A 24605-nucleotide genomic window follows, 5' to 3' on the forward strand; every position below is an offset into this window, starting at 1 on the left:
GTGCAGAGCCGCCTCGGGGAGCTGAAGAATTTTAAATCTAAAAGAAAGATTTTTAAAATCTGAAAAAAATGCCCCGACATGGAACTCTGCCATGGGGTAGGGTAAAAATCCTGCCCAATAATTTATATTTACTTTTTATGTAATTGTGGAAACCTCATCCCGACCATGAATGAGATTTGCTAAAAAATCAAAAGGCCGCCTGGCCGATTCATACAAACATAGAAACTAGGAGCAGGAGTAGGCCATTCGGCCCTTCGAGCCTGCTCCACCATTCATTATGATCATGGCTGATCCTCTATCTCAACACCGTATTCCCGCTCTCTCCTCATACTCCTTGATGTCTTTAGAGTCTAGAAATCTATCCATTTCCTTAAATATACTCAGTGACCCGGCCTTCACAGCCTTCTGTGATAGAGAATTCCACAGGTTCACCACCCTCTGAGTGAAGAAATTTCTCCTCATCTCAGTCCTATATGGCCTGCCCCGTATCCTGAGACTGTGGCCTCTGGTTCTAGACTCCCCAACCAGGGGAAACATCCTCCCTGCATCCAGTCTGTCCAGCCTTGTCAGAATTTTATACGTTTCAATCAGATCCCCTCTCATTCTTCTAAACTCTAGTGAATACTGGTCCAATTGAACCAATCTCTCCTCATCAACAATCCTGCCATCCCCAGTATCAGACTAGTGAACCTTCACTGCACTCCCCCTATGGCAAGGATATCCTCCCTTAGGTAGGGTGACCAAAACTGCATACAATACTCCAGGTGTGGTCTCACCAAGGCCCTGTATAACTGCAGTGAGACATCCCTACTTCTGAACTCAAATCCTCTTGCAATGAAGGACAACATACCATTCGCCTTCCTAACTGCTTGCTGCACCTGCCTGTTTACTCTCATTGACTGGTGTACAAGGACACCCAGGTCCCTTTGTATATCCACATTTCCCAATATATCACCATTTAAATAATACTCTGCCTTTCTGTTTTTCACACCAAAGTGTATAACTTCACATTTATCCATGTTATATTGCATCTGCCATGTGTTTGCCCACACACACAACTTGTCTAAATCACTCTGAAGCCTCCTTGCATCCTCCTCACAACTCACAATCCCGCCCAGTTTTGTGTCATCAGCAAACTTGGAAATATTGCACTGGTTCTCCCTTACCTATTCAACTAGTTACATCCTCAAAAAACTCCAGTAGATTAGTTCAGCATGATTCCCTTTCATAAACCCATGCTGACTTTGTCTAATCCCGTTAATGCTTTCTAAGTGTTCTGTTACCACGTCTTTTACAATAGACTCTAGCATTTTCCCCGCTACTGATGTTAAGATAACTGGTCTGTAATTCTCTGTGTTTTCTCTCCCTCCTTTTTTAAATAGTGGGGTTATATTTGCCACCCTCCAATCTGTAGGAACTGCTCCAGAGTCTATAGAATTTTGGAAGATGACCACCAATGCATCCAATATTTCCAGTTGCCACTTCCTTTAGCACTCTGGGATGTAGGTTATCAGGCCCTGGGGATATTTCAGCCTTTAGCCCCATTAATTTCTCCAGCACCATTTCATTATTAATAAAGATTGTCTTAAATTCCTCCCTCTCACTACACCCTTGGTTCCCTAACATTTCTGGGAAATTATTTGTGTCCTCTTTTGTGAAGACAGAACCAAAATATGTGTTCAATTCTTCTGCCATTTCTTTGTTCCCCATTATAACTTCCCCCGTTCCTGACTGTAAGGGACCTACATTTGTCTTCACTAATCTTTTTCTCTCCGCATACTTATAGAAGCTTTTGCAGTCAGTTTTTATGTTCCCTGCAAGTTTACTCTCATACTCCATTTTCCCCTTCTTGATCAATCATTTTGTCCACTTTTGCTGAATTCTAAACTGCTCCCAATCCTCAGGCTTGCTGCTTTTTCTGGCAATTTTATGTGTCTCCTCTTTGGATCTAATACTATCCCTAATTTATTTTGTAATCCATGATTGAGCCACCTTTCCTGTTTTATTTTTGCGCCAGACAGGAATGAATAATTGTTGCAATTCGTGCATACGTTCCTTAAATATTAGCCATTGCCTATCCACTGTCAACCCTTTTAGTAAGGTTCCCCAGTCCATCATTGCCAACTCGTGCCTCATACCCTCATAGTTCCCTTTATTTAGATTCAGGGCCCTAGTTTTGAATTCAACTTCTTCACTCTCCATCCTAATGAACAATTCTATCATTTTATGGTCGCTCTTCCCCAACAAGATTGTTAATTAATCCTTTCTCATTGCACAATACCCGGTCTAGGGTAGCCTGCTCTCCAGTTGGTTCCTCGACATATTGGTCGAAAAAACCATCATGTACACACTCCTCCTCCACAGTATTATTGCTGGTTTGGTTTGTCCAATCTATGTGTAGATTAAAGTCACCCATGATTATAGTTGTACCCTTATTGCATGCATCGCTAATTTCCTGTTTAATGCCTTCCCTTACATCCCCATTAGAGTTTGGGGGCCTATAGACACCCCCCACCAACGTTTTCTGACCCTTGGTGTTTCTTATCTCCATCCAACAGATTCCACATCATGATTTTCTGAGCCAATATCCTTCCTCACTATTGCATTGATTTCCTCCTTTATTAACAATGCTACCCCACCTCTTTTCCCTATTTGTCTATCCTTCCTAAATATTGAATGCCCCTGGATGTTCAGTTCCCACCCCTGGTGACGTCACTTCGAACTCCACCGCCTGAAGGTCCTGAGGGTAACGCCTCCCCTCTCCGGTCTCAGCCTCTGTTTATCGACCCTTTAATACCGCTCTCGCTGGCCTCTCCTCTCCGGTCTCAGCCTCTGTTTCTCACACCCTTTTATCCCGCTCTCGTTGGCCTCTCCTCTCTGGTCTCGGCCTCTGTGTCTCACACCCTTTTATCCCGCTCTCGCTGGCCTCTCCTCTCTGGTCTCGGCCTCTGTGTCTCACACCCTTTTATCCCGCTCTCGCTGGCCTCTCCTCTCCGGTCTCAGCCTCTGTTTCTCACTCCCTTTTATCCCGCTCTCGCTGGCCTCTCCTCTCCGGTCTCGGTCTCTGTTTCTCACTCCCTTTTATCCTGCTCTCGCTGGCCTCTCCTCTCCGGTCTCGGTCTCTGTTTTTCACTCCCTTTTATCCTGCTCTCGCTGGCCTCTCCTCTCCGGTCTCGGTCTCTGTTTTTCACTCCCTTTTATCCCGCTCTCACTGGCCTCTCCTCTCCGTAAGGTTGGAAAGGCAATGAAAAATATGTTGAAATGAATTGATTAAGGGCCTTAGTAATTGTCAGTGGGCGCGCTGCTGACTCTCACATGCACCTACCAACCGAAATATCGCACGTGTGTACGATGATGTCGGGACGCTCGCCTGAGGTCATCGCGCACTATTTTACACCCGATCGGGTTGGATCCACGCCCGCCCACAGGATGTAAAATCCTGCCCTTATTAGAGTACTTCTGATCACCGTATTATAAAAAGGATATAGAGGCACTGGAGAGGGTGCAGAGAAGATTCACAAGGATGATCCCAGGAATGTGTGGGTTTACATATCAGGAAAGGATTGACAGGCTGGGTCTCCTTTCTCTTAGAAACAGGAGACTGAGGGGTGACCGAATAGAGGTCTTTAAAATTCTGAAAGGTTTTGATCGAGTGGATACGGAGAGAATGTTTCCTCTTGTGGGGAAGAGCAGAACTAGAGGCCATCAGTATAAGATAGTCACCAAGAAACCCAATAGGGAATTCAGAGGAAACTTCTTTATCCAGAGAGTGGTGAGAATGTGGAACTCACTACCTCAGGAAGTGGTTCAGGTGAATAATATGGATGTATTTAAGGGGAAGCTAGACGATTATGAGAGAGAAGGGAATAGAGGGCTACGATGGGAGATTTAGATGAGGAAAGATGGGAGGAGGCTTGAGTGGAGCATAAACACCAGCATGGACTGGATGCGCCAAATGCCATGTTTGGGCAAGGCTGTAATGAGGCCTGGTGCAGACTGGTAATGACGGAGCTAAGCCAGACATCAATGAGCAGGTTATAATGTCATGGGATTAAAAATCCAGTTGTTCCCATTTTCGAGCCCGAGGGTCAGGATTTGTAATCTGCCTGTGCCCATTCCCTTTGAGACGGGCAACATGACAACTTCCTACTGCCTCCTCATTTCTGTGACTGTTGCGTTCAGCCAAGTGTGACCCATGCTATTGGCTCGCTGAATGCTCAACGGGGGGCCCAGCAGTGTGCAAGGCTGGCATGTGTTCCAGCAAGCCTGCCCCTCGTAAAGGGGAGCTGCCCTCATCACAAGGAAGCTGCTGTTGATTGTCAGCGCTCCAATTAGCTGTAGGTAGAAGTGAAAAAAATAAATGGAGCACCAGGGAAGAGAGAGGGCTCCGAGGTTCATGGATGCCGTGTTGGAGGCCTAATTGATGAAGGTCAACAGGAGGAGCGGGGCCATGTTTCTGCAGGTGCTGGGGGCCTCATGAGGTGCCCTCCAAAGGGAATCGGAGTAGGTGGTCAGGGTGCTCAACTCCCAGAGCCTGGCCCCAATGACATGGCTGTGGAGGTTCACTGACCATCAGGGTGGTAAAGGCCAGTGAATGATGCATCTCCACATGGCACTTCATACCCACCACACCCCCATCACCCACCTGTCAGCAGGCCCTAGCACTCAGGACTCACGCCCAACATTCACATGCTTGACCTCACCCTCAAACACCTCCCACTGTTGCCAGCCTCACACCCGCCTCTTGTTGCCTCCACATACCTCCAGCTATTCAGCTATGGCAGTCAGCCCACCACATTGCAACACAATCACTGACAGCCTGCCCCCTCTCTTGCAGGGCAAAGTGGCACACGGTCGATGGGAGCAGGGCAGAGCTGACAGGGGGCAAGGGCAGCTGCAGTCCCTGGGCCTGAGGAAGGAGATGGTTCGCCAGATCATGGGGGCAGCTGTGGCAGAGCCCATGGCATCTGGTGGGCACTGGGAAATTGAGGATGACAGTATGTTCCTGCCTTATGCCCTTGTTCATCCTGGTATCCAGCATGAATTGTAAGCTGCTGGTGGCATGACCCAGGACCTCCCACCCAACTACCGCCCCCCTCACCCCAACCTTCCCCTTCTGATTGCCTGCTTCCAAATACCCCAGAGCTGCCACCTGCCCAGACTACAGCAGGTTCAGGAGGAAGAGAGAGAACAACACCCCAGCACTGATGAAGAAACACCGGCACTAGATCTGACGCCCACCGTCCACAGCTCAGCTACTGGCACACTGCGCAACCTTCAGAGGGGAACGGAGAGTTGGGATCAGCACATGGTGAGTCACCAGGCGTGAGTGAGGGCCAGGCCGAGGGGAAAAGCTAACCCGTCTGTCAGCTCACTGGAGGGCGAGGTCATAGATGCGTTTCCGCTCTAGAGGACTCAGATGAGGGCTTTGACTGGGCAATATGCAGGAGATAAGGGTGCACACTGAGACGCTGGCTGTATCCTTTCCAGGCTGAAAGCGGTGGCCAACGCCATGACAGCGCTGCAGGCCCACCCCTGATGGAGCATCTGGTGACCCCCGTCTCTGCTTCCCCTCTGCAGCACAGGCAGAAGCTACTCGATGTCTCAGTGCCGCAGTGGAGGTTCAGACTGAGGTTGCGTGTGCTGCCATGCAGCCCCAGAATGCTGCCGTGCAGCCCCAGAATGCTGCCGTGCAGCCCCAGAATGCTGCCGTGCAGCTCCAGAATGCTGCCGTGCAGCTCCAGAATGCTGCCGTGCAGCCCCAGAATGCTGCCGTGCAGCCCCAGAATGCTGCCGTGCAGCTCCAGAATGCTGCCGTGCAGCCCCAGAATGCTGCCGTGCAGCCCCAGAATGCTGCCGTGCAGCCCCAGAATGCTGCCGTGCAGCCCCAGAATGCTGCCGTGCAGCTCCAGAATGCTGCCATGCAGCCCCAGAATGCTGCCGTGCAGCTCCAGAATGCTGCCGTGCAGCTCCAGAATGCTGCCGTGCAGCCGCAGAATGCTGCCGTGCAGCCCCAGAATGCTGCCGTGCAGCCCCAGAATGCTGCCGTGCAGCCGCAGAATGCTGCCGTGCAGCCCCAGAATGCTGCCGTGCAGCCCCAGAATGCTGCCGTGCAGCCCCAGAATGCTGCCGTGCAGCCCCAGAATGCTGCCGTGCAGCTCCAGAATGCTGCCGTGCAGCTCCAGAATGCTGCCATGCAGCCCCAGAATGCTGCCGTGCAGCCCCAGAATGCTGCCGTGCAGCCCCAGAATGCTGCCGTGCAGCTCCAGAATGCTGCCGTGCAGCCCCAGAATGCTGCCGTGCAGCCCCAGAATGCTGCCGTGCAGCCCCAGAATGCTGCCGTGCAGCCCCAGAATGCTGCCGTGCAGCTCCAGAATGCTGCCGTGCAGCCGCAGAATGCTGCCGTGCAGCCCCAGAATGCTGCCGTGCAGCCGCAGAATGCTGCCGTGCAGCCCCAGAATGCTGCCGTGCAGCCCCAGAATGCTGCCGTGCAGCCCCAGAATGCTGCCGTGCAGCCCCAGAATGCTGCCGTGCAGCTGCAGAATGAAAATAAGTGGGGGGTGGAATTAATTTTTTTTTTCATTTATTTATTTCCCACTTCTTTTCATTATTATTATTTTAAAAATTTATTTCCATTTTTATTCATTGTTTTATCCCCAGCTTTTAACCTATTTTCGATCTCTTTTTCCCCACCACTGTCCCCTTCCCCCACCCCCACTAGGGCTATCTGTCACTTCCCAGGGTGCTTACCCTGGTCCGGACATTATCACATTCTGCTTTCCACTCTTAAAGTCACCATTAGTACCTCATTTAGCCAGTTCCACCACCATGAACACCCCTTCGACCTTTTGTCTATGACATCTTTGGCAATCTCTCCTTTGCCTCCACCTATCGCTGGCCCTCTATCCAGCTCCACCTGTCCAACCCCCCTTAATCAGTATATATTTCACCACATTTCTACTTCCCTTTAGCTCTGAAGAAGAGTCACACGGACTCGAAACGTTATCTCTGTCTTTCTCTCCACAGATGCTGTCAGACCTGCTGAGTTTTTCCAGCAATTTTTGTTTTTGCTCCCCTCAATCTCCTTTGCTCCAAGGAGAACAACCCCAGCTTCTCCAGCCTAACCTTGGAGCTAAAATCCCCCATCCCTGGAACCATTCTGGTAAATCTCCTCTGCACCCTCTCAAGGACCCTCACATCCTTCCTAAAGTGTGGTGACCAGAACTGGATGCAATACTCCAGTCGTGGCCTTATCAGAGCTTTAGAAAGGTTCAGCATAACTCCCCTGCTTTTGTACTCAATGCCTCTATTTATGAAGCCCACGATCCCATATACTTTGCTAACCATTCTCTCAATATGTCCTGCCACTCTCAAAGAACTCTGCACATGAACCCCCAGGTCCCTCTGCCCCCTGCACACTCTTTAGAATTGTGCCATTCAGTCTATATTGCCTCTCCCTATCCCTTCTGCCAAAATGCATCACCTCACACCTGTCTGTGTTAAATTCCATTTTCCACTTCTCTGCCCATTCTGATAGACTATCCATATCCTGTTGTAGTTAATTGGCATCATCCTCACTCTGTCACACCTCCATGCTTGATATCATTGGCAAATTTTGAAACTTTACTCTACATTCCAATATCCAAGTTATTTATATATAGCAAAAAAAGCAGCATTGTAACATCAACCCTTGGAGAACACTACTGTCTACCACCTTCAGTCCGAAGAGCAACCATTTACCATGACTCGCTGTTTTCTGTCCTTAAGGTAATCTTATACCCAATTGCACACTGACCCTCCTATTCCATAGGCCTCAATTTTGTTAACTAGCCTTTTATCTGGTAAGTTGTCAAACACTATCTTAAAGTCCATATAGACAACATCCACCGCATTCCCTTCATTAACTTTCTCTGTTACTTCATCAAAAAATTCAATTAGATTAGTCAAGCACGATCTGCCTTCTACAAATCCGTGCTGACTCTCCTTAATTCACTCAAACCTCTCCCAGTGCCTGTTAGTTCATTTCCCTGATTATTGTTTCTAAAACCTTACCCATCACTGATGTTAAACAGACCGGCCTGTAGTTACTAGGACTGACCTTGTACCATTTCTTGAATAAGGGCGTCACATTTGCTACTCTCCAATCCTCTGGCACCTCCCCCATATCTAGGAAAGATTGGAAGTTTATGGCAAGCCTTTCCATTATCTCCACCTCGACTTCCTTGATTAATCTTGGATGCAAGCCCAATATTCTGGAGGAGGCCAAGTGGAAGCTCTTCTGGCTGAAGATGACATTTGCACTGATGTGCTGGGCTCCCCCATCATTGAGGATGGGGATATTTGTGAAGCCTCCTTCTCCAGTGAGTTGTTTAATTGTCCACCACCATTCACGACTGGATGTGGCAGGACTGCAGAGCTTAGATCTGATCCATTAGTTGTGGGATCGTTAATCTCTGTCTAACGCATGCTGCTGTTTAGCAAGCATCTAGTCCCGTATTGCAGTTTCACCAGGTTGACACCTCATTTTTAGGTACACTTGGTGGTGCTCCTGATATGCTTTCCTACACTCATCATTGAAACAGGGTTAGCCACTTGGTTTAATGGTAATGGCAGAGTGGGGGAATATGCTGGGCCATGAGGTTACAGATAGGGTTCAAGTACAATTCTGCTGCTGCTGATGGATGGCCCACAGCGCCTCATGGATGCCCAGTCTTGAGTTGCTAGATCTGTTCTGAGTCTATCCCATTTAGCAGGGTGGTAGTGCCACACAACATGATGGAGGGTATCCTCAGTGTGAAGATGGGATTCCGTCCTCACAAGGATTGTAAGGTGGTCACTCTGGCCAATTTTGCATTGACAGATGCATCTGTGACAGCAGAAGCTATTCAGTGGCCTCTCATTATGAGTAAATGACCAACTTACTGCAATCGTGGGACAACTGGCCACAAGAGGAGAGCAACCCGGGTTTAAGCTTCTAGACACCCCTGCTCTTGAAAGGAAAAGTTGTCCCATGCATTGGAATAGATGACAGAAAACATTCAGCTTCACAAGGTCAGAGATCTGAATAAAATAACACCAGTTGGGTGAAGCTGACACCAAATCCCATTGTTTCCAACACTCTCTGAAGGCTAGCCCATTCAACCCAGTCAAAGGAAGTCAGAGAAAATAACAAGGTGGGGTCATTCAAAGTACAAGAGTCCTGAATTGTGCTGAGAAACCTTCCTAATGCTTTCTTCCTCTCAACGGGCAGATTAGCACCTTGACATTGAGCAAGGTAATTTTCCACTGAGATATGAAGTCGATTAGAAGGTTTAAAGGTTGTGTACAAGGGATTATAGACCTGTCATTACATTTCCCTGCTACGAGATGAATCACAGAAGGTCTTTAGGACTACCAACACTCCAATTAACCAGCCACATAGCAGCTTTCCATGAGGTATCTAAGCAGCAATTTGGATGATTGATCAACCTGGCAGTGCCCAGGGCCAACAGCAGAATAGCTCCTTTGTCCTGTATAAAACTGCTCACAGATAGGAATACAGGCTCAGGGTAGCAGTTCAATCACAATCAGCGGAACGTGAGCTGCCTCCTATGTTTGTATTCCACCGAGCTTTTCAGCTCCCCACCCGTCTCAGTGACCAAGGGGAGAAATCGAACATAAGCTGTACAAGGCCCCAACAGGATTGCCTGCCTAGAGATTGCCCTGGTATATTCTGTCCACATAAAGCAGGAAAAGTCCAAACTGGCCATTCTCATCTTCATCAGTCTACTGTCAATCATCAGCAAAGTGATGGAACGTGTCATTGACAGTGTGATCACACAGCACTGAGGGGAGGCGGTGGTGTAATGGTATTGTTGCTGGACTAGTATCCCAGTGAGCTATGCTAATGCTAATGCTCTCAGGGTCTGGGATCAAATCCCACCATAGCAGATGGTGAAACTTGAATTCAATTTAAAAAGAAATCTGGAAACCATTGTCATTAAAAACCCCATCTGGTTCACTAATGCCCTTGAGGGCAGGAAATCTACTGTCCTTATTGTATCTGGCCAACATGTGACTCCAGACCCACAGCAATGTGGTTGCCTCTGAACAAGGGCAATAAATACTGGCCTAGCCAATGACACCCACATCCACATCCCATGAAATAACCTGCTCACTGATGCCCAGGTTTGGGTTTTGCCAGGGTCACTTGGCTCCCAACCCCATTACAGTCTTATTCCCAAACAGGGGCAAAAGAGCTGAACTCTCAAGATGAGGTGAGAGTCACTGCCCTTGACATCAAGGCAGCATTTGACCGAGTGTGGCATCAAGGAGCCCTAGCAAAACTGGAGTCAATGGGAATCAGGGGGAAAACTCTTCACGGGTTGGAGTCATACCTAGCACAAAGGAAGATGGCTGTGGTTGTTGGAGGTCAGTCATCTCAGTCCTGGGACATCGCTGCAGGAGTTCCTCAGGGTAGTGTCCTCGGCCCAACCATCTTCAGCTGCTTCATCAATGACCTTCCTTCCATCATAAGGATACTGAAGCAGTCCATGTCCAAATGCAGCAAGACCTGGACAAAATTCAGGCTTGGACTGATGTGTGGCATGAACATCAATTACCACTTAAGTGCCAGGCAATGACCATCTCCAACAAGAGAGAATCTAACCATCTCCCCTTGACATTCAATGACATTACCATCACTGAATCCCCCACTATCAACATCCTGGGTGCTACCATTGACCAGAAACTGAACTGGACCAACCACTACTGTGGCTACAAGAGCAGGTCAGAGGCTACGAATTTGTGTGTGACTTGAAGAGGAACTTGCAAGTGGCGGTGTTCCCATGCATCTGCTGCCCTTATCCTTATAGGTGATAGAGGCCATAGGCTTGGAAGGTGCTGTCATAGGAGGCTTGGAAAGTTGATACACACTGTAGATGGTACACACAGTGACCTGGTGGTGGAGGGAGTGGATGTTGAAGGTGGTGGTTGGGGTGCAATCAAGCAGGATGCTTTGTCCTGGATGGTGTCGAGCTTCTTGAGTGTTGCTGGAGCTGCACTCATCCAGGCAAGTGGGGAGTATTCCATCACACTCCTGACTTGTGCCTTGTAGATGCTGGACAGGCTTTGGGGGGTCAGGAGGTGAGTTACTCGCTGCAGGATTCCCAGCCTCTGATCTGCCCTTGTAGCCTCAGTATTTATATGGCTGGTCCAGTTCAGTTTCTGGTCAATGATAATCCGCAGGATGTTGATAGTGGGGGATTCAGTGATGGTAATGCCATTGAATGTCAAGTGGCAATGGTTAGATTCTCTCTTGTTGGAAATGTTCATTGCCTGTCACTTGTATGGCATGATTGCTACTTGCCACTTATCAGTCCAAACCTGAATGTTGTCCAGGTCTTTCTGCATAGTAGGGCTGAACATTGTGCAATCATCAGTGAACATCCCCAATCTGACCTTATGATGGAGGGAAGGTCAGTGATGAAGCAGCTGAAGATGGTTGAGTCTAGGACACTACCCTGAGGGATGCCTACAGCAATGTCCTGAGGTTAAGCTGATTGGCCTCCAACAACCACAACTGGAGAGTAAAGGGTTAACACCAGAAGCATACATGCTGTTCATGTAATAATGATATCAGATCACATGACTGTGAAGTAAGAGAGATTTGGAAGAGAAGCTGCAACCTCGCGTGGATGTCCAAATGTGTAAACTCTTGCTGTAAATGGTTTTTAGAAGCTACAGACTCAAGAAGCCTACTTTGGGAGATTAGATGATCCCCCAAACCTCTGTCTAGACCCCAACCACACAATGAAACAACAATCATCTTCCTTGTGCTGGTTTTGACTCCAATGCAGAGCTTTCCCTCATTGCCATTTACATAAACTCTACTAGGGCTCCTTGATGCCACACTCAGTCAAATGTGGCCTTGATGTCAAGGGCATGCACTCTCACCTTCCCTCTGGAGTTCAGCTCTTTTGTCCATGTTTGGACCAAGACTTTAATGAGGTCAGGAGCTGAGTGGCCCTGGGGGAACCCAAACTGAGTGTCAGTGAGCAGGTTATTGCTGAGTAAGTGCCACTTGATAGCACTGTTCATGACCCCTTCCATCACTTTGCTAAGTTGAGAGTAAACTGATGGGGCAGAAGTTTGTTGGGTTGGATTTGTCCTGCTTTCTATGGACATATCTGGGCAATTTTCCACATGGCCGGGTAGATGTCAGTATTGTAGCTGTACTGGAACAGCTTGGCTAGGGGTGCGGCAAGTTCTGGAGCACAAGTCTTCAGTACTAATGCTGGAATATTGTCAGGGCCCATAGCCTTTGCAGTATCCAGTGCCTTCAGCCATTTCTTGATATCACGTGGAGTGAATAGAATTGGCTGAAGACTTGAGTCTTTGATGTTGGGGACCTCCAGAGGAGGCCGAGATGGATCATCCACTCGGCACTTCTGGCTGAAGATGGCTGTAAATGCTTCAGCCTTATCTTTTGCACTGATGTGCTGGGCTCCCCCATCATTGAGGATGGGGATATTTGTGGAGCCTCCTCCTCCCATCTGCTGTTTAACTGCCCGCCCACCATAAGGACTTGATGTGGCAGGACTGCAGAGCTTTGATCTGATCTATTGGTTGTGGCACCACTTGGCTCTGTCTATAGCAATCTGCTTCTGCTGTTGGGCACGCATGCACTTCTGAGTTCTAGCTTCACCAGGTTGGTACCTCATTTCTTGGTATGCCTGGCGGCACGCTCCCCTACACTCTTCATTAAATGATGAAGAACAACTATCTCAATCAAGACTCAGCCAACTGCCAACTCAATATGGGAAGCCAGTCCTGCAATGTTGGGTGCACATAGGAACAATTGTAATGATGTTGGATTGAACAGAAATGAGTACAAACGGTTTTATGATCATACAACTCAGCTTCACTGCCTTGATACACTTTTTACATATGACAGGAATGGGTGCGGTCTCTAACATGGCCCAGCGTTTGCAGAGTTGAATTCATGCATATTCACATAGGTTGCTTTTGCGTTTCCTGCTTCAAATATGGGAGTCACCAACACCCTGTGTTGTTGATTTGGAGATAGTCCACCGAACTAGTGTTTGCAACAAGAGAAACTAGCTTTGCAAAGAATATTGTTTAAAAAGATGCTTTAAGGAGCAGATAATTGATCAGATCACAGATAGAACCCTCATTGTCCAGTGGCTTCACTGGGCTCCTCCAGAGATCCAACTGATAGCAGAAAGAGGGAGACAAAGTCACTCAGCACCACTTTCTCCTGATGAATGTAGAGAAATCTTGGTTTATAGATCAATGGATTCTCTCGATACTAAATTGGTGACACTCCCTGTGAATGGAGTCTCCCCAGGTAAATCCATGAGGTGCTGTGGGCCATCAGCAGCAGCAGAATGGTCTTGGACCACAACCTGGCCCAGCAAATTCCCCACTCTACCATTACCATCAAGAGCAACACTGCTTAATGTCGAATGCAGGAGATCATGCCAGAAGCAGCACCAGGCATTCCTAAGAATGAGGTGGCAAATTTGTGAAACTACAACACAGGACGAGATGCTCAAAGGAGCCTGGGAACACCACCCACCTGGAAGTTCCCCTCCAAGCCACTCTCCATCCTGACTTGGAAATATATTGGCCGTTCCTTCACTGTCGCTGGGTCGAAATCCTGGAACTCCCTCCCTAACAGCACTGTGGGTGTACCTACACCACACGGACTGCAGCGGTTCAAGAAGGCAGCTCACCCACCATCTTCTCAAGGGGCAATTAGGGATGGGCAATAAATGCTGGCCCAGCCAGCGACATTGACAACCCATGAATGGATAATGAGTGATAATCCGATAAACTGAATGCTCACAAAACATCATTAAGCGTGTCATTGTTTGAACATTCACGTCAGATACCCTAAAAGGCTCAAATAGGTACAAGCAAAGGACGATGCCAGGGTCGCACTGACCACAAGCCCACTAACAATAAGGGCACCAACAGACCAACATGCCAAAACAAACAGAAGGAGAAATATCGCTCACATTGACATTTTGCTTTCTTCAAACCGAGGCTCCGAGGCCTGGCTTTTGAAGGAATGCGGAATCACCTTTGCACTTACATCTCCGTGGCGACAATAAGGGAAGAAATCCCATACGCCTAAACAAGCGAGGCTTGATAACAAAGTTGGGGGGTAAAAAAGATTAAACTTTATTGACCTGAAGCTACTCCACATTTGTGAAGCTCATATTAGTTATCTGTTAAAGAGATAATCGCCAGGCAACAGAGAGGTTCCTCCAATCAGAAAACAGGAACAGTTACCCGTAAATCAGTCAAAGCCCAAATATGGATAAATACCAAGAGATAACTGAGCTAATTTATTAGAGAATAATACTTCTACTACCTAAAAAGTGAAGTAATAAATCTGAACATTGCCAATAAATAAATGAAGTATTAACAATGAGCAAGTGACGCTCCGTGACCCAGGTTAATTTGCTGAAACTTTAAAAATTGCAGCTAATTGCAGCTAATAACCCTGCACTGAAACCAAGGTCATTAGTTGCCGAGCTTTAAACTGCAGCGATATTACCAGGACACAGTCTCAATCACAGGTAAGCGCGCAATGGCTGTTAAGCATTCCAGCTGATGTCCTCTGGGGTTGGCAGACTTCAGTAATGTCTGCTGGGGACTGACAGTCTGGAGTAATGTCTGCTGGGGACTGACAGTCTGGCGTAATGTCTGCTAGGGACTGGCAAACTGGAGTAATGTCTGCTGGGGACTGACAGTCTGGAGTAATGTCTGCTGGGGACTGACAGTCTGGAGTAATGTCTGCTGGCGACTGACAGTCTGGAGTAATGTCTGCTGGGGACTGACAGTCTGGAGTAATGTCTGCTAGGGACTGGCAAACTGGAGTAATGTCTGCTGGCGACTGACAAACTGGAGCAATGTCTGCTAGGGACTGGCAAACTGGAGTAATGTCTGCTGGCGACTGACAAACTGGAGCAATGTCTGCTGGGGACTGACGGTCTAGAGTAATGTCTGCTGGGGACTGACAAACTGGAGTAATGTCTGCTGGGGACTGACGGTCTGGAGTAATGTCTGCTGGGGACTGACGGTCTGGAGTAATGTCTGCTGGGGACTGACAAACTGGAGTAATGTCTGCTGGGGACTGACGGTCTGGAGTAATGTCTGCTGGGGACTGACAGTCTGGAATAATGTCTGCTAGGGACTGGCAAACTGGAGTAATGTCTGCTGGGGACTGACAGTCTGGAGTAATGTCTACTGAGGACTGGTAAACTTGAGTAATGGCGGAGAAGAAAAGAGTTGACGTTTCGAGTCCTCATGACCCTTCAACAGAACTGAGTAAAATTAGGAGAGGGGTGAAATATAAGCTGGTTTAAGGTGGGGGGGGGCGGGGGGGGGGTGGGAGGTGGGTGGAGAGAAGTTGGGGGGGTGGGGGTGGGTGGTTGTAGGGACAAGCAAGCAGTGATAGGAGCAGATAACCAAAAGATGTCACGGACAAAGGAACAAAGAGGTGTTGAAGGTGGTGATATTATCTAAACGAATGTGCTAATTAAGAATGGATGGCAGGACACTCAAGGTACAGCTCTAGTGGGGGTGGGGTGGAAAGACTGACAGGGCATTAAAGGTATAGATTTAAAAATAATGGAAATAGGTGGGAAAAGAAAAATCTATATAAATTATTGGAAAAAACAAAAGGGAGGGGGAAGAAACAGAAAGGGGGTGGGGATGGAGGAGGGAGTTTAAGATCTAAAGTTGTTGAACTCAATATTCAGTCCGGAAGGCTGTAAAGTGCCTAGTTGGAAGATGAGGTGCTGTTCCTCCAGTTTGCGTTGGGCTTCACTGGAATAATGCAGCAAGCCAAGGACAGACATGTGGGCATGAGAGCAGGCTGGAGTGTTAAAATGGCAAGCGACAGGGAGGTTTGGGTCTTTCTTGCGGACAGACCGCAGGTGTTCTGCAAAGCAGTCGCCCAGTTTGCGTTTGGTCTCTCCAATGTAGAGGAGACTGCATTGGGAGCAACGAATGCAGTAGACTAAGTTAGGGGAAATGCAAGTGAAATGCTGCTTCACTTGAAAGGAGTGTTTGGGCCCTTGGACGGTGAGGAGAGAGGAAGTTAAGGGGCGGGTGTTGCATCTTCTCCTTGGGCATGGGGAGGTGCCATAGGTGGGGGTTGAGGAGTAGGGGGTGATGGAGGAGTGGACCAGGGTGTCCCGGAGGGAACGATCCCTACGGAATGCCGCCAGGGCGGGGTGAAGGGAAGATGTGTTTGGTGGTGGCATCATGCTGGAGTTGGCGGAAATGGCAGAGGATGATCCTTTGAATGCGGAGGCTGGTGGGGTGATAAGTGAGGACAAGGGGGAACCTATCATGTTTCTGGGAGGGAGGAGAAGGCATGACGGCGGATGCGCGGGAGATGGGCTGGACACGGTTGAGGGCCTTGTCAACGACCGTGGGTGGAAAACCTCGGTTAAGGAAGAAAGAAGACATGTCAGAGGAGCTGTTTTTGAAGGTAGCGTCATCAGAACAGATGCGATGGAGGCGAATGAACTGAGAGAATGGGATGGAGTCCTTACAGGAAGCGGGGTGTGAGGAGCTGTAGTCGAGGTAGCTGTGGGAGTCGGTAGGCTTGTAATGGATATTGGTGGACAGTCTATCATCAGAAATTGAGACAGAGAGGTCAAGGAAGGGAAGGGAAGTGTCAGTGATGGACCATGTGAAGATGATGGAGGGGTGGGAATTGGAAGCAAAATTAATAAATTTTTCCAGGTCCCGACGAGAGCATGAAGCAGCACCGAAGTAATCATCGATGTACCGGAGAAAGAGTTGTGGGAGGGGGCCGGAGTAGGACTGGAACAAGGAATGTTCCACATACTCCATAAAGAGACAGGCGTAGCTGGGGCCCATGCGAGTACCCATAGCCACACCTTTTAGTTGGAGGAAGTGAGAGGAGTTAAAGGAGAAATTGTTCAGTGTGAGAACAAGTTCAGCCAGACGGAGGAGAGTAGCGGTGGATGGGGATTGTTCGGGCCTCTGTTCAAGGAAGAAGCGGAGAGCCATCAGGCCATCCTGGTGGGGGGTGGAGGTGTAGAGGGATTGGACATCCATGGTGAAGAGGAAGCGGTTGGGGCCAGGGAACTGGAAATTGTTGATGTGACATAAGGTGTCAGAGGAATCACGGATGTAGGTGGGAAGGGACTGGACAAGGGGAGAGAGAAGGGAGTCAAAATAACGAGAAATGAGTTCCGTGGGGCAGGAACAGGCTGACACGATCGGTCTGCCGGGACAGTCCTGTTTGTGGATTTTGGGTAGGAGGTAGAAGCGGGCCGTCCGAGGTTGGGTGACTATCAGGTTGGAAGCTGTGGAAGGAAGATCTCCAGAGGAGATGAGGTCAGTAACAGTCCTGGAAACAATGGCTTGATGTTCAGTGGTGGGGTCATGGTCCAGGGAGAGGTAGGAGGAAGTGTCTGCGAGTTGACGAATTAAGACGACTGATGTCACGCCGACAGTTTTCAATGAAAAGATCAAGAGAAGGTAAGAATCCAGAGGGAGGGGTCCAGGTGGAGAACTGTCGGTGTGACATTAGCCGTCTCAATTTCTCTGCTCCTCTCACCCATTCTAACCTGTCTCTCTCTGAACTTTCTGCACTGCATTCTCTCAGGTCCAACCCCAACATTGTCATCAAACCCGCTGACAAGGGTGGTGCTGTTGTTGTCTGGCGCACTGACCTCTACCTCGCGGAGGCTAAGCCCCACCCCCTTTCCGTTTCTTCCCCCTCCCTTTTGTTTTTTCCAATAATTTATATAGATTTTTCTTTTCCCACCTATTTCCATTATTTTTAAATCTATACCTTTTATGCCCTGTCAGTCTTTCCACCCCTTCCCCACTAGAGCTGTACCTTGAGTGTCCTACCATCCATTCTTAATTAGCACATTCTCTTAGATGATATCACCACCTTTAACACCTCTTTGATCCTTTTGTCTGTGACATCTTTTGATTATCTGCTCCTATCACTGCTTGCTTGTCCCTACAACAACTCCCCCCACCAACTTCTCTCCCCCTCCACCACCACCTTAAACCAGCTTATATTTCACCCCTCTCCTAACTTTACTCAGTTCTGCTGAAGGGTCATGAGGACTCGAAATGTCAACTCTTTTCTTCTCCGCCGATGCTGCCAGACCTGCTGAGTTTTTCCAGGTAATTCTGTTTTTGTTTTGGATTTCCAGCATCCACAGTAGTTTTTTGTTTTTAAACATGAGTAATGTCTGCTGGGGACTGACAGTCTGGAGTAATGTCTGCTGGGGACTGACAGTCTGGAGTAATGTCTGCTGGGGACTGACAGTCTGGAGTAATGTCTGCTGGGGACTGACAGTCTGGAGTAATGTCTGCTGGGGACTGACGGTCTGGAGTAATGTCTGCTGGGGACTGACGGTCTGGAGTAATGTCTGCTGGGGACTGACGGTCTGCAGTAATGTCTGCTGGGGACTGACGGTCTGCAGTAATGTCTGCTGGGGACTGACAGTCTGGAGTAATGTCTGCTGGGGACTGACGGTCTGGAGTAATGTCTACTGGGGACTGACGGTCTGGAGTAATGCCTGCTGGGGACTGGCAAACTTGAGTAATGTCTGCCAGGGACTGACAGCCGGGAGTAATGTCTGCTGGGGACTGACAGCCGGGAGTAATGTCTGCTGGGGACTGACAGCCGGGAGTAATGTCTGCTGGGGACTGACAGCCGGGAGTAATGTCTGCTGGGGACTGACAGCCGGGAGTAATGTCTGCCGGGGACTGACAGCCGGGAGTAATGTCTGCCGGGGACTGACAGCCGGGAGTAATGTCTGCTGGGGACTGACAGCCGGGAGTAATGTCTGCTGGGGACTGACAGCCGGGAGTAATGTCTGCCAGGGACTGACAGCCGGGAGTAATGTCTGCTGGGGACTGACAGCCGGGAGTAATGTCTGCTGGGGACTGACAGCCGGGAGTAATGTCTGCCGGGGACTGACAGCCGGGAGTAATGTCTGCTGGGGACTGACAGCCGGGAGTAATGTCTGCTGGGGACTGACAGCCGGGAGTAATGTCTGCTGGGGACTGACAGCCGGGAGTAATGTCTGCTAGGGAATGCGATCTTCATTTCCTTTATAACATGCTGAAGGTGGTTGATTTATGTAAAATTACAGGGGGGAAAATAGCAAGTTAACAGCGGCTGACGGTGCTGAGGTGCTGGGTCCTGGCCATGCAGAACCTGATTGGAGAATTTGGAGTGCTCGGGTTTACGTAATGGCTCGGTGAGCAGATGTATTGTGGGCAGTGGCACTGAGCCTCACTGAATCAGCAGGAGGGCACCATGTGCAGAGGGAGCCTGGGCAGCATTAAGGGCTCCACGCCTGCCTGGAAAGGGGCAGGATGAGCGGGATGGCATGGGTGTCGAGTTTTCAATCTGAGTGTGGGTGAACATCTGATGTAGAGGGGGAGCAGTCTCCCCTCTTTAATGGAGTGCCTGCTCGAGTGAGGTATCTAACAAGTGGGCAATGCACTACTGTCCCCATTACACCCTAGCAGAATTGAAAATGTTCCCCCAAGCCTCATGCATGTGTGCTGTGTGCGGCGAGGATCAGCCTGAATTTGCCACAGTCCAATTGCCTGCTCTAAAGGGCTGGTTCTGACTGCTGGTGTCAATATAATACAGGCAACAGTGAAAACACACTCCTGTTCACCTCTCTCTCTCTGTCCTTATTTCATTGGGAGAAGTGTGAAACCCTTCATAACCACCCACTTTTCTCGATCACGCAGAGTCAGAACGAGCCTCCTGGTCCATGTGCCCGCCCGCAATGGGCCTGGGGTGAGGGACCAGAGGGCAGCTGATGCCAGTGAAACCCACGCCCCAGTGCCCAAAGCGGGCAGCGCCAGCTCTTGCTAGAGGTTTGTGGGGAGCCAGGTCTTCAAACTGTCAGTGGAAGATGAAGCGAGCTGGGAATTGCAGCAAAGTTTGGGAACTAGGCCCCCTTTGTAACTTCAAGTGTGGCACCATCTCACAGCGGGATGAGCTTTCATGTGGGGATTTAAAAAGCTTAATAAAGTTTTAGTGTAATGTATGAACATGTCCCATCTCGTGTGACATTGTCACATGAGGGAGACATGTTAGGGAATTTTTTTGTTTCTATCCTTAATCTTTTTCAAAGTGTCGGTGATCTCCCTGAGGCTGCACTTAGCCTCAGGAGGATGTGTGCTCTTTCCCTCAGAGAGCTGCTGGTCACCTTCAGCTTTGGAAGGGGGGATGTTCGGAGAGAACACAGCTGCCGATTGTTTCTTAGCGGTATAAACTGGGGGAGGCAGTGGTATTATCGCTGGACGAGAGACCCAGTGTAATGCTCTGGGTTCAAACTCCACCATAGCAGGTGGTGAAATTTGAATTCAATAATTTGAAAAAAAGACATCTAGAACTAAAAGTCTAATGACGACCATGAAATGATTGTTGTAAAAACCCCATCTGGTTCACTAGTGCCCTTTAGGGAGGGGAAATCTGCCATCCTTACCTGGTCTGGCCTACATGTGACTCAGGCCCACAGCAATGTGGTTGACACCTGCGCATGCGCGAAAGAGCGCACTCTCGCTTTTGGGGATCCCCCCCCCGCAACGTAAAATGGCGGTGCAGCCCCGATCGCTGGCGGGGATTGGCTCCCCGCCCGCCGGCGATTGGGTCGGGCCCACCTGCCCTTGGAGTTAGTTCGCCTGGATCAGAAATCATGGGGCAGCACATTGGCAACCTCACTGCCGACAGCCCATAACTCCAAAACAGTCCTGTGTCTCTGAGACCCCCACACCAGGGCTGTCACTCAGTGAACAGCACCAGCTGAGGTTATCCCCTATGGATGAATAGTTCAGAGGCCACGTGAAGTGGGGCGGGGGAAGGGAATGTTCCCCAGCCTGAATTATAGCCTCAGTCTTCTCACACCCCCCTACGATGGCTGTTGAAAAGGCCACAAGAGAGTGTCGGGTGGCCCTGCCACAGCTGATGGTCCTGCAGGCAGCTCTCTGGACGCCTGTAGCAAGCGCTGCGGTGCGAGCTCCCTGCTACCAGCTCCGAGGTATTGCAGCCAAGGCAGCCAACATCCTGTGACACTGCTCCGACCACAACGCGCACCACTTCTCCTGCTAACCTCCTCTGGTACAGCCTGTCATTTTCACTTCACAGGCAGAGAGAGCGAGCGAGGCCACTGAACAGAAGGCAGCTTTCAAAACAGAAATGGCTTGCGGGTCTTTCATTTTGAGCGGGACCGTTTAACCAGCAAGCGGAATCTCTGCCCTGGGTCAGAATTGAAATTTAGACCAAAAAAATGTATCTTTTTCGATTTGAAGCCAATGAAGTTTCACACCCAAACATCCGCTTTAACAGCAGTGTATCCGCCTCGCACACCATACTGAGCAATGAATTGCAACAGTCTATCCTGTTCAGCTCCTCAACACAAGGCAAATGAGTTGACTTAACTCATTCCTTTGTGGAAGAAAGTTAAGAGTCTTACAGCACGCAGTGGAAATGCAACGGTAATCGGGTAACCAGAAAGATCGACTCTGACAAAGTGCACTCTTTGCATGGAATCTGGCGGCAAATTGGAACCATTCAAAAGCAGTGGGAACGCTAACCAGAGAAACGGGCACACGCCTGGGCAGGGGAGAAAGGTTCAAACCCATTTCTTTCGTAAGTAAGTCAAGAATCTTAGCAAAGGAAAATGCGTAAAGCGTTAGACAGTCTAGATGTGAATGGAACAAGGAAAAGGGTTTGTTTACCAGTTCTTGCGCTCTCATGAACCTCTTTTGCACGTGTTTGGCAAACAGGCCAGCCCCTCCTGGTTTACTCGGCGTCTCAGCCATAGCTGCTGTTCTCTTACACTCTAGCCCTATGTCTGCCGTTGCTTTTTGCCTCAGTCTACTCTCAGTCTCTATGCTGATGAGGAAGTGAGAAATTTCGAATACCCATCATGCTTAACATCCGTTTCAGATCTGAGATAGTAATTTGTGGGAAAGAACTAAAGTAGGTCTCTTTAGTCTCTTAAGTGGAGAGCAATCACCAGCATGTCATACCTGGCCTTGGCTAAAAGATCGAAACATGCTTTAAATTGCAAAAATCATGCATTTACAATTCTGTTCTTAATGAGATAACACACGTGTTCACTTGTTGCTTCACAACCCTGCTTGAATATACTTGAATATTTACACTGGTTATTTCACAGAGCTGCATCAGGGTGAATAACTCATTGGAACAGGGGGCAGTGTTAATGTGAGTGCTATATTCTCACCAAGCTAAGGGTTCCTGCTTACTCCATAGTTTAACCTACAAAGCATAAATGATTGTGTAGTCATCCCGCCAGTTCATTTGTAAGAAACCTCTGGAAAGGTATGTAGTGAAATCTCAGCCAATGTCCTCAGAATACCCCCCAAGTGCTGCTTTGTGCTTTAGTGAACACTGTAACCCTTCAGGGCACCTGGGAATAACCTTGTGTGGGTGGTATTTCTTTTTATCCTGGGAAGCACTTGTTCCAGTTGTGTGTGTGGGGGTGGGGTCTGGCTGGGCAGTCTTTGGGGCTGGAAAGAGGTCGAATAGAGCAGGAGCGGCTGCAGTAAGAGGGAGGAGGAGGAGGAGGCACACTATGCAGGAGACCACACCCACAAGGAACGTTTCTCTTGCCTGGACCTCACTGAGGAGCAGTACCTGAGGCTCCTTCACTTCACCAATATCATCCCCTTGATGTCCAGCTGGCTTGTGATCACAGACAGGGCGTCTTACAGTGGGTGTGCCCACTGCCCTGGCAACTGTCATGGGTCTTTCATTCTGCTCCAGCCCTCCATCCAGTGTTACAGACAGGGATAAGAGAGAGCTGAAAACCTCTGTAATCAGTGTATTTTTGGAAAGGAAGATATGTGTGCTTCTTAACCGCTGAGTGTGTGGGCAGTGTCAATAACCAGCAGCAAGCTTTTTGTGGGTTTAAATAAAGAGGGTTATTTATTCACCCATTCACACACATACTCTCTCAGTCTCTCGCTCTCAAATGCTTTCCTTTATTGGATGAGGTATTGAATACAAAAGCAGGGATGTAATGCTGGAACTATATAAAATGCTGGTTAGGCCACAGCTGGAATGTTGTCTACAGTTCTGGTCACCACATTACAGGAAGGACAGAATTGCTCTGGGGTGAGTGCGGAGGGGATTTACAAGAATGTTGCCAGGGCTTGAAAACTGCAGCTATGAGGAGAGACTGGTTAGGCTGGGGTTGTTTTCCTTAGAACAGAGGAGGCTAAGGGGTGACTTTATTGAGGTGGACAAAATTATGAGGGGCTTGAATAGGGCAGACAGGAAAGACGTTTCCACTAGCAGAGGGGTCAATTACCACGGGACACAGTTTTAAGGTGATTGGTAGAAGGATTAAAGGGGTCATTGGGGAAAACCTTTTCACCCAGAGGGTGGTGGGTGTCTGGAATTCACTGCATAAATCGGTGGTGGAGGCAGAAACCCTCAACTCATTTAAAAGGTACCTGGATCTGCATCTGAAGTGCTGTAACCTGCAGGGCTACAGACCAGGTGCTGGAAGGTGGGGTTAGAATGGGGGGTTAGTTTTTTCAGCCAGCGCAGAGACGATGGGCTGAATGGCCCCTTTCTGTGCTGTAACTTTTCTATCATTCTATGGAGGAAAATACAGTTAAAGAGAATCGTGCACTTTTAACAAGTGATAAGCAAAAGAAGAGTGCTTAATTCACAGGATTAGCTTGTCTTGGGAAACACTGGTGCAGTACCAGTGAAGGAAAGGTTCCTCACTGCTGAAGTGCAGTTGGGTAAATTCAGTAGCCAAAGTCGTATACTAGAGTCATTGCAGGATTCTCTTGGAGAGATGGACTTTCTGCAGGTCACTGAGTTAACTACTTTAGTCATGTTCCCCAAAGGTCAGTTTCTGTATTGGTGGATTTGAAAAAGAACAGGCTTAGAGACCTTCCGATGTTACGGTGTCTGGTTCTCAAGTCCTGGATGTTACTGCCCTTTCCGCTGCTGCTTTTCTTGCCGTATCTCTGCAGATAGCGCTTAAAGAATAAGTAGGGAGACCAATATGGCTGCCTTACCATGTGGTTTCTCACAACTCCCTCCCAAATATGGTGTTCGGCGCACATTGACTAGCCACAACCTGGACTATCGCTTTCAGACATTCATCTTTGAGGCAACCACTGTCTTGGTTTCAGAATGACCCATTCAAGTCAGGAAGTTCCTTTTTGGATGGTTTCAGGAGATGAACAGTGATGCTTCTAGTCTCGAATGTGTCTTTTTGTCCTTTGGTAATTTTTGAATCCACAGACCAAGTCAGATAGCTCTCGGCCGTCAGCTTGCGCAACCCACCAGTGTCCGTTTTGAAAGGAGAAGTCAGTTCTAGAAGATTCCACACCAAGCACAGTTTATGCTTTGAAGGTGATGATTATGGCATTCCTTTATTGGGCATGACAACCGCCCTTATTCCAAACAGGTCACCAATTTACAGGCTGGCTACTGGACAACAAGGGTTATACCCCTTGCACTGGACATGGCTCATGAGGCCTGTTGGGAACCCGGGCACAGAACATACATACGAACA

General features: G+C 48.8%; 1 protein-coding gene across 3 annotated transcripts in view; it reads right to left on the reverse strand.

Annotated features, from left to right (window-relative positions):
• Window positions 1-21893, reverse strand: part of LOC144672587 (uncharacterized) — a 102141-nt gene extending 80248 nt beyond the window's left edge. For all 3 annotated transcript variants that reach the window (XM_078534408.1, XM_078534409.1, XM_078534407.1), the window contains exon 1: window positions 21781-21893. In XM_078534408.1, the coding sequence (XP_078390534.1) occupies window positions 21781-21864 (84 nt within the window). In that variant the 5' untranslated portion in view covers window positions 21865-21893. The remainder of the gene's footprint in view (window positions 1-21780) is intronic.
• Window positions 21894-24605: the final 2712 nt, after the last annotated feature.

The sequence above is a fragment of the Cetorhinus maximus genome, chromosome X, assembly GCF_964194155.1.
Source record: "Cetorhinus maximus chromosome X, sCetMax3.hap1.1, whole genome shotgun sequence".
Taxonomy (NCBI): Eukaryota; Metazoa; Chordata; class Chondrichthyes; order Lamniformes; family Cetorhinidae; genus Cetorhinus; species Cetorhinus maximus.